The sequence below is a fragment of the Stegodyphus dumicola genome, chromosome X1 (assembly GCF_044657685.1).
Source record: "Stegodyphus dumicola isolate Sdum_Otavi_A_Nest chromosome X1, ASM4465768v1".
Lineage (NCBI taxonomy): Eukaryota > Metazoa > Arthropoda > Arachnida > Araneae > Eresidae > Stegodyphus > Stegodyphus dumicola.
Window position 1 is genome coordinate 192018879 of NC_140780.1, and position 11063 is coordinate 192029941.

At 32.6% G+C, this 11063-nt stretch overlaps 1 protein-coding gene across 5 annotated transcripts in view; it reads left to right on the plus strand.

Moving 5' to 3' along the window:
- The window catches only part of MICU3 (Mitochondrial calcium uptake 3), a 103888-nt gene extending 93689 nt beyond the window's left edge, over window positions 1-10199 (plus strand). For all 5 annotated transcript variants that reach the window (XM_035351174.2, XM_035351176.2, XM_035351177.2 and 2 more), the window contains 2 exons: window positions 3624-3781; window positions 8441-10199. In XM_035351174.2, coding sequence (XP_035207065.1) covers window positions 3624-3781; window positions 8441-8509 — 227 coding nt within the window. In that variant the 3' untranslated portion in view covers window positions 8510-10199. The remainder of the gene's footprint in view (window positions 1-3623; window positions 3782-8440) is intronic.
- Window positions 10200-11063: the final 864 nt, after the last annotated feature.

Below are 11063 nucleotides of genomic sequence, written 5' to 3' on the forward strand. Positions count from 1 at the left end.
GTGAAGCAATAAAGCTGCAAAGCAAAAGCATTTTGAGTTCCAATGCCATGTCTTACTTTAGGAACATTTTAAAATATAGGCAACAACAAATCACGTTGAGCAGATTTTGAGTGAGTCCAGTGAGTCACAAGCAGAGTTGAGTAGCACATAGAAACAAAGAAAAGAGAGAAAAAAGAAGAAAAATTAAACATATTAAAAAAAATCTGAAACCTGTATTCCAGTCAAAAGGGCGTCTTTGTAATGCTTTGTGTATTACCATTCTTGATTAAATATCACGTTCTTCGCACTTAAAAATTCAATTCAACAGCAATATCACAAAATATTTAAAAACAGCAAAACATCCTATAATTAAGACACAATAACACACCGAATAAATACTAATTCAGAAGACAAACAATAAAAATCAGCGTTATATTTACAAAATTTCCACAGGACTAGTTTCAATGGTTTTACCGAACCACCATCCTCAGCTGCAAAACCGCAAATGAACAAGATAGGAAAAAATGATAAGATAAGAAAGCCTGGACAAGAATAAGCAAGTGGCGCCATCTGTTGGTGAAACCAGAACTAAAACATAATTTCTTTAAAGGTCAAAGGCAAATTTGGATTGGAATTAGGATCGTTAACTAGAACAGAAAGATTTTTATGAATGTAAAATGCCTCTAGAAAATCCAGTTTTCCAATGGAAGATGTTTTTTGAATAATTTTGACAGCAGAAAAATTGAAAGTGTGATTTTCGGACCAACAATGTTGCGCAACAGAAGACTTCTGTGTTTCCTTTTTTCTAACATATGCCTCATGTTCCTTGATGCGAAATTTTAAGGCTCTCTTAGTTTGGCCAATGTAAATTAAACCACACTGGCAAGGAATCCTATAAATACCCCAGGAATTCATATCCGGAATGGGGTCCTTAAGTATGGAACTCGGAATTTTATTGATGGGAGAATAAACAACCCGAAAGTTAAATTTCTGCAAAATATGTGCAACTTTATAGCTAATTGATGGAAAGAAGGGAATGACAACAGAATTTTTATAATCTCCTAAAACAAGAGTGTGCCTTTTAGTGTGTTGTGATGAGAATTTTTTAACTGCTTGATTAATAATGTTGGGTGAAAAGCCCCTGTCAATAGCTATTGCTTTTAAATAATTTAGTTCTTCATCAAGGGCTAGTTTGGAGGAGCAAACTTGAAGAGCACGGAAAAAATAGGAATAAAATGAAGCTAACTTTTGTTTAGTCGGATGACATGATTTAAAGTGTGTTGGAAGGCAAACCGATGAAGGTTTACGGTAAACTGTAGTACTGAAGTTGGATGTGTTACATGTGACCAGAATGTCGAGAAACGGAAGAGAATTGCAAGTCTCAAGTTCAAAAGTGAACTGAATAGCAGGATCAATAGAATTCATTGTTGAAAGAACTTTATTTAAATCATCTTTATTACCTTCAAACAGGGTAAAAGTATCGTCTACGTAGCGGAACCATGTCGGGAAGTTTAAAGTTTCAAACAATTTTGATTCATAATAATGCATGTAGATATCAGCCAGGATGGGACTGAGGGGGCTTCCCATGGCTAATCCCTCAGTTTGCTTGTAATATTTATTTTGGAAAACAAAATGTGTTTGTTTCAAACAGAGTTGAGTGAGAGAAATTAGCTCATCAATTTCGATGCAAGAGAAATGAAATTCGCGAAGTCTGGTTTCTAGACATCTTAATGCACCCTCCACCAGGACATTGGTGAATAATGATTTTACATCAAAAGAAACCATGAGTAAATTACTAGGAGAAATGTTTTTAACCTTTTTTACAAACTCTATTGAATTTTTTATGGTGTAAATGTTATTGTCTAAGAGAGTGGAAAATCTAGAAACCAAATATTTAGCTAATGGATACGAAGCAGTACCTAATTTTGATACAATAGGACGGAAAGGAATACCACTTTTATGAATTTTGGGAAGAGCATATAATCTGGCACAATTCGCAACAGATGGGATAAGCGAATGTTTTAAGTTGCTTGAAATGATTTGCGAAGATTTGATCGCAGTTTTTATTTTTGACAAGTCGGAAGGTGATGGATCTTTAGGGATCGTATTATATGGTCCTTCGTTTAAGAGTTTAGTGTCCTTCCCAAAATTCCTAGGTACTGTTGTTTCTTCACAATGCAAGAAAAGTTAATGCATTCATGCAGATTCTTCATTATTTAGTTTCTTTAAATATAATATATGGCGATAATATTTGGTGGCAACAGTTTGAAAAGTGAATCAACGCAAAATGCCGTTTAGAAATTAATAGCCCTCCTGGGCTAACAATGCCTCCTAAAGAGGGTAATTGAATGTTATGAAAGGGAATTTTTCAATCAACCTACTATATCTTTCTCATTATTTTCCTCTAATGCTGTCTCTCTTCATTGTACAATGAAATGAAATCAAATAAAATGTGAGTCTATTTTATATGTGCAATGTTGTGTTTTATCTCTTTCACTTTATATGTTGTAATCGTTTATGTTGGTTTTTGAGTTGTAAGCAAAGTACTGTTGTAAAGTTTGAATTAGCAATCATCTGTGGCTCAGGAATAAATTAATTCAGTTTACTTTAATTCCTGTGAAGAATATTGTTTCAATTCACAAACAGTTTAGTTGATGAACGTCCTTCAGGAATGAATTAAATTCATGAACTGAGGCTTCACTGTATTCCTAATGTCATTTTTCCCACACAAATTACTATTTTAAAGAGAAACAGTATTTAAAAATACTTGGTGAAAACTGGTTAACCAAAATTGTAAATATCATTACTTTATCAGTAGTTTTTACAAGAAAGAGAAGTCACTACCATCACATACATTAGGTTGATTTGTAATAGCAGTATCGCTATTATGTATATTTACAGGAAATTGTGAAAGTGTTTCACTTTAATCCGAGTGCTGTCAAACATTACAATACATTGCATTCATACTTACAGTCTAATAACATTATTGGCTTCCTACAAATTCCTGTATAAATTTATCTTTCAGCTGGACTCAAGCACTCAAATAAAGAGAATGTAAACCTTTTTTTAACTTTCATATGTACACAGGGTATGCATTCCCTGTTCAAGCTTGGATTGCCATTTATATCCAAAGAAATTGAACATAAGTAAGTTTACCGAGAATAAAAAATTACACGAAAATGCAGCAATTATGACATTTTACCTTAAGCTTTAATAACTTGCAGTTTAGAATATGATTTTTGTATAATTATGCATGTGGCAAAGGTACAGTTTTCAATTTATTAGCTAAAATGACTCTCAAATATTTAACTGTAGGAAGAATTTCTGTCTTCCTCAAGAACTGTTTGCAGTAGCTCTTAAGCATATTTTGATTTCATTAAGTGATACTCCATTTTTGCATTCTTCCTGCAGACAATATTTGTTAAGCAGCGATTTCATATTTCTTTTGCAACTATCTATAATGATTTTTTTAAACTTATGAATAATTAGCTGTTTAATCACTCTGTATGTATGTCTCTGATATGCTAGTGAGTTTATGCTCTGCTAAAATGCATGTCCCTACACAGGCTTTTGTGGAAAATGCTGTGTATTAATGTTCTATGCTATAAAATTCTTACAATATGTATACCTTATGAACTTTTTAGAGGAATTTCATCGTGCTGTTGCAATCTGTACTGGCCATAGCTTAGATAGCAACTTAGTGAATGCTGTATTTCAAATCTTTGACGAAGATGGAGATGGACAGTTATCATACAAAGAATTTATTGCTATAATGAGGGACAGGCTGCACAGAGGTTTCAAAGTAAATTTCTCTTCTTGTTTTAGTAAAATAATCATAAAATTATTAACCTGCTATATAACTTTATTTGATGAGATAAATGGTTTTATTCTGTAATTCATAATTACCAAAAGTAAACAGAAACAAAATCTTTAAATGAAAAGTGCAGAATATGCTTTATATAATGTCATTATTTTAAGCATGGATGATAGGTGTAGATTTCCCATAGTACATTTTAATATGTTTTGAAGTCATTTTCGATCTCTAATGGCATCATGTTAAGATGTCTTGTGTGAATAGCCAACTAGATATTTAATTGTCAAAGTTCATATTCCTTAAGAAATAAGAATGCATTGCTAATAATGGCTGAGATCATATATTACTGTAGTTGAATCAGCCCTAATGATGTAGTTTTATTATAACCATCGAAATATATTGAAAAAAGTACCTTTCATTTAGCAGTTAAATTTCATGCAAATATACTGCATACATTTTATGTAAACATACTGCGAACTTTATAAATTTCATGTAAGCATACTGCGTATTGTATAAATGGAAGGTAGTAATATGTGGTATTTTCATTAGGAATTTCGAGACAGTTATTAATATGACCTATTTGTTAATATTTTTGTCTTTTAACATTTTTGTTTGAAACTCACAAATGGTTTAGTTCATGTATTTAGTTGCAGTATAATATATATATTTGATATAAAATCCATTATTGTAGAGTAGAGTAATACTTAAAATTGAAAGAAGTACTTTTTCTAGAAATCAACTTAATCTGCTTCAAGAATGGATGTAAATCAGGTAGAAATAGCAGGTAAAAAGCTATTGTAAGATATTCTTGTAAAAAAAAAAAGGATAGCAAAATATGAGATTTCTTCTTTTGGTATAGCAAATGAAATTAGAATACTTGGTCTTGGAGTATATATATGTCAAATACCAAGTTAAGTGTATAATAGGTACCTGATAGCAGTTTCTTTCATTATTAATTTCAAGAAAAAGCTGATAAAAATGCAGTTTAGTTAAATTTAAATCTCTGAGGATAATAAATACAAGAATTGTGTAAATTAAGCAACAACGTTTTCCTCTGAAATCTAATAGATGATAAAAATATTTAATACCATGAAATGAAACTGTGTTCTGGTGTAACAGTGATGATTTACAAAAGTGAATATAGATACATAACTCGCACTATTGGTCACCTGAAAATCCATTATTGTAATAAAAGGTTCATCATCAGGTATAGTGGTCCTCAATGTCTGGTGTGAGATTTGGAAGATTAGCCTCTTAGGCTTTATTCAGACGATGGTTTTATCAATGTCAGGGCAGGGAGAGTTGTGTATGCTGAAATGTGCAGTTGACTTGGTGGAACCATCAACTAGTGTTTTCTTCATTGTGATTGGTCAGCTGTTATACTAAGTTGGCATAAAGTTGAACAGTTAAAAATTGTATGCAAAATCTGTAAACCAATTTTACTAACCATAGCAGTCTGGTTATGTAGCAATGAAGCTCAGCTTAGACCCCTTGTGATTTTAAAACCATGGTGTGAACAAATTTTTAGAGCGTGTATTCTGTGGTGGAACCTTGATTGGACAAAGATACTTAGAACTAATGCAAACCACAATACCTTATTTCTTAGATGACTTGTTAATTCATCTATATTCTGTGTGGTTTCAGCATGATGCTGTTAAACCACATTATCTGGCCTAAGTGCAGAGCTTGATGTTGGGCAATTTCAAGGATAAGATCATCAGGTATAGAGATAATATGGAGTGGCTACTGAGTGTACCTAATGTAAGCCCACTGGATTTCTTATGGGATTTTTATTATAGCTGTAACTGTGGAAAGACCATGGGTACAGCTGGTCATCTAGTGACATTAACAACTTAGAAACATGCATTATCCATACATACAGTAAAATAACACAAACATTCAGCCTGAATTCATATGTGCATTGCTGTCAGTGGTGGAGATAAAAGGGGCATGCTTAATTACTAATGCTGGCTTTTTTGTAATTCTAAAATGTTTCTACTTTCTTTCTTCATAATCTGAATGTTTATATCATATTTTGTATGTTTTTATTCTCACTGTAATATATTGTACTCTGCAAACACATGTATGTTTGTTAGTAAATTTGTACCTGCCTTGTAATCTCACACAGGCAATTAGTGACATATTTATGCAGGTGATTGGCTACGAAGTGATCTGCATTTCAGGAATTTTATTCAAACTATTGCAGTGAACATCATTTCATACTCAACTTGCTATTCTACTAGCTTTTCATACTCAACTAGCTTTACTAACTTGCTATTCACTTTTTATGCTGTCATAGTTTTTGTTGTAAGACCACTGACATCATCAGTTTCACATTATGCAGCATAGTAATTTCACTGTAGGTAACAACTTCCATAACTTTAGCTGTCTGCATTCAAGTTATTTCACTGTAAACCCTGTCTATACCAGATCAGAATATGGCAACTAAAAATATGCAATTGTAGGGTAAAACTTACTATCTTCAAAAGCTTACTTACACTCTTAGACAACAACAACAAAAAAAAAAGATGCACCATAATGCAACGAAAAGATATAAAGTAAATTGGACACAGAATGATATGCATAAAGGTTTCGACGGAAAATGCAAAATTTTACATTTTGCCTGCCAATGAATGAACGGTTGTCGCTACAGCGCATCTGATTTGTGCAGCAGGATATTTAAGAGGAGAAATTATGATTCCAGGTCATAAATTCTTCGTGAATTTCATTCTGTGTACTCTGGTAGACAGTAACTATGCTTGGCATACAGGTGCACGAACGATATGAACAGATGTCAGAATTTGAGAGAGGTCGTGTAGTTGGGCTAAAGAAGCTGGTTGATCTTATCGGCAAATAGCTTGACATTTGAGCAGGATCGATGCCACTATTAGACAATGTTGGCAGGAATGAGTGAACCATGACCGCACATAGCGTCAGGAAGGAAGCGGTAAGCCTAGAGAAAAGACAGAACGTGAATACCGAGCAATCGTCAGAGCAGCACTCGCAGCCCCAGATGCATCATCGAATGTACGTGCAACTAGTGCTTCAGTGACCACAAGGACCATTTATAGACGGCTCACAGAAAGGGGGCTGAGGTCAAGGCACCTCTTGCACCGACTACCATTGACCTCTGTACAACATCAAGCCCGTTTGCAGTGGTATCGAGCCCATTCGCACTGGAATGTCACTGGCTGGAGTAGAATAGTCTTTAGTGATGAGTCCCGCTTTGAACTGAGCCCCAATGACCAGCAAAGACGAGTCTGGAGATGCCCAGAACAGCAGTGTGATGCCAACCTGACTGTCTTCCAGCAGACAGACCGACAGCCAGGAGTGATGGTCTGGGGTGCCATTTCATTCCGTAGTTGGTTCCACTTTGGTTGTCGTCCATTGCAACCTTACAGGACAGCTGTACGTCAACGAAGTTCTAAGGCCTGTTGTGTTGCCCTTCATGTCATGCCACCTTGCGCTTACATTTCAGCAAGATAATGCCCGACCCCACACTGCACACGTTTCTACTGCTTGCCTTAGTGCTTGCTGAACATTACCTTGGCCAGAAATGTCACTGGATCTCTCTCCTATTGAGCATGTTTGGAGCATTATGGGCACGGCCCTCCAACCAGCTCGGGATGTTGACGATCTAAAGCGCCAGTTGGACAGAATTTGGCATGATATCCCTCAGGAGGACATCCACAACCTCTATCAATCAATGCCAAGCCGAATAACTACTTGCATAAGGGCCAGAGGTGGACAAACGCATTACTGACTTTTTCACTTTGTGAAGCTCTATCACTTCAATAAATCATCCATTTTTTTCTCAAACTGTAATCATTTGTTTTTCTGTACATGTACATCATTTCTACCAATTTTCGTCCCATTCGGATAACTCCTTCTTGGTGCGTTGTTTTTTTTTTTTTTTTTTTTTTTTGTCTAAGAGTGTATTAATAACAAATTTAACCAAAATAAATCCTAAGTGCCAAGTGTAACGATTGAATTTGAACTCAGAATGAAAGGAAATGTGACTTGAAAGATCAGACTGCTGCTGTAGATTGATAAAATATAATACATGCTTACTTATTTTAAAACCTGTTTTCACTCTGGAGATGGGATTTCAACAGCACCTATTTGAAGCCTCTAAATAAATGCAATTTTTTCCAGAAATAATATTCTAAAATTGAAATCTGGGTTTAAGCATAGTCATTTCACATCCGTGAAAGTGCTGTTGACTACACATATTTATCATCTTGCTTATTGAATGCCCTTTTTAGCAATTTTTCAAACATTATCATGGGACAGTTTTCTGTGTTAATGTGTCATAACCAAAGATTAGAGAGAGATACAATAACACATTTGAAAAATTCAGAAATTATCAGGTTTGCTATAATTTCTTCACTTTATGTTTCATCTTTACCCCTACTAAATAATGTTCCTGTTAGATTTTTGGAGTATAAAATTCCTAGCATGTTGCTTAAATAAAACAGGCATCTGGTATTTGCCATTGCAGAAGTTCTCTTCTCTGATAGAATATGTAATACCTGTTAAGAGAAGAGAAGTAATTTGTTGATTCATTTGTAAATTTCATTTTTCCAGAATAAATTGTATGTGTTAAATATTCTTTATTTGATTATGGTTCAACTTTATTATTTCCAGTCTCATCTCGTCAAAACAGAAGGATGGGACGCTTTCAAGTCTTGCATCAAAACAGAAATGAGAAACTAAGTGAAAGATTTGGATTACACTTAGTACAAAATAATTTTCTACTAATTTAAGGTTCATTGTACAAGTAAGCTTCCAAGTGCAAGCACACTTTACATATACGTATTGAAAGATTAAAATGTAAAAAATATGTTATACATTGAGTATTTCTATGTATGTAGTTACTGTGATAAGAATGCATTTTGCTGCTTTAGAAGAGTAATTTGAGTTTTATAATGTATACTCATGTATTCATTACACATACCCTAGAAGATACAGTGATCAGTCAAATGTGAACAATCTGTACAACCAAATCAGTTTGGCAACCATTTAATTCATATCATTTTAACTAACTTTCGGGCAATGCTAGCTGCTTTCTACATTAATTAATGAAGAAAATCTCATCCCTTTGTTATATTTTGAAGTATATGCATGTTATTAGTTACTTTTATAAGTGAACAGAAAAATCTAAGTTAGACCTGTTGCATTTCTTAAATTCTCATGGTGTATGATAGCAGTGACTCATTACATAATTACAGGAAAACTGCATCTGAGATAGTAAAACGATTACTCTTTCTTGAGAAAAAATATAAATTTATTAATAAATATGCTTTAACATTTTTAACAAGAAAAGTTTTTTATATGCTTTTTGGTTCCAACTGTGAGAGGAAAATTTACTTTCCTCATTACTGTTAACTCTTTTTAAAATTCAGTTACTGGAAAATAGTCCTTATAAAGTACGTCATTGTTCATTTTGAGAACATGAAGCTACACTGATGTAGTGAATGCTGGAAAGTATTATTGTAGACTTTGGAAGTAAGTTCCAAATTTTATTTATAATTCTCCTAATAATTATTGTTTAATTTTACTTTTAAGAAAGCTCAAATATCTGAATAGAAAAGCTCTACAATTTTTACTTTATAATTAAAATATCAAAGCTAATCGTTATCACTGGTAGGTGTCACTGTACATAATAAATGTATTTAAATAGTTTTCTTTTCATAACTTTCTGGGAGCGGGAGCAGACAGTTGTTATTGCAAGTAGTAATTTTTTTCTAATAATTTTTGGAGCAATAAATATTTTACTATGCCATTTCTTATTTTATATGTATATATTTTTTGGATGATGTTGATGGTGACTCCCGGTGCTCTTAATATACAACCGAATACCTGAAAACATGTGAATGGAATGTAATATTTTGATTGTTACACATGCAGCAAAGATATATTCCAATATACTCCATTATTTGTAATTGGAGGTTTTTAAATTATGAGTAATATATTGTTTTGCTATATTTTAGAAGTGTGAAATACTCTGCCAAAGAAACTGAGTCTAAAAATTATATTTTAATTTGTTGATTGTATGTACTGTTGCTGTTTATTTTATATGCATCATAACAAACCTGAAGTGCCCGTATTTTTGTGCCTTTAGAATGTAGTGCGAAAAGCGCTTGTTTCAAAGTTAATATAATGGAACTGAATAAAAAATAATATTCAAAGGCGTGCCTTTATCAAGTGTTAAGTCACCTACATTTTCAGTGGTAGCAGAGAATAGAAGATCAAAGTAAAAATATGTAAAGGATGATAGCAGCAATGAAAGATAATTCGTATTATTGTGGTATAAAGCAGCTTGGTTTTGTAAGAAATTTGTTAATCTTCTGAGTGCTAATTATGACCGAGTACTTGCATGAAATAAAAAGAACTTAACTATGCAGCTTTTTTTAAAAACATCTTTTCAGTCATATGAAAATGTTTCAAGAAAATAGGCAGCATTAACAAAAAAATTTCATAAATTATTTTAAAATTAATGTATTACTATTTTTTCTATTTTACTTTCAATGATGCGTGTTTTTTGCACGCAGTAATTAAAATTAATTCATTTATACATCTTATAACTTTAGATAATTCTAATTGTTTTAATTTAGGTTCAAATAATTCTGCTTTTCAAACAGTTTAAAATTTATGTGAATGGTATCTAACACAGTAAAATGGAAAACTGCATGTTAGGCATATACTTGAAAACTGCGTGACTTATGATTTAACTTTTTTCACTGTATGTAAGAATAAGTAAAAAATACACTGAGTTTGGTCAAACAACAGACAAATGTGTAAGTACACTGCGCACAAAAAAAAAAGGGGGGGACAGTTTTATATCTGCCATTCTACTGGGCCGATTGACGAAATTCAACTTTCATTTTTCCTGTCTCAAAAGCGCGACTTATTATATGTATTACATTTATGTATAGCATCGTTCTAATATAGGCATTTTGACATAAAATCATACTTTTTCTGAAATAACATACCTTTTTTTTTTTTTTTTTTTTTTCCCATATTTCAATTCTATGGCTCAAATTACGCAAAACTACCAAGTTTTGTAAAAATTGCACGAGTAGTTTTTAAAAGATTAGCTCTCAAACTTTTAGCTCCTCAATGTTAATTTAGTATATATTTATTAATCTCTCTTTTTATTAAACTTATTTAATTTTTCCTTTCACATTTTGAAATACAGGTTCATCCAAATAAAATTCACCCATTTTTTATGATTTATTTTTAAAACATGTATTTTTAAATAATTTTT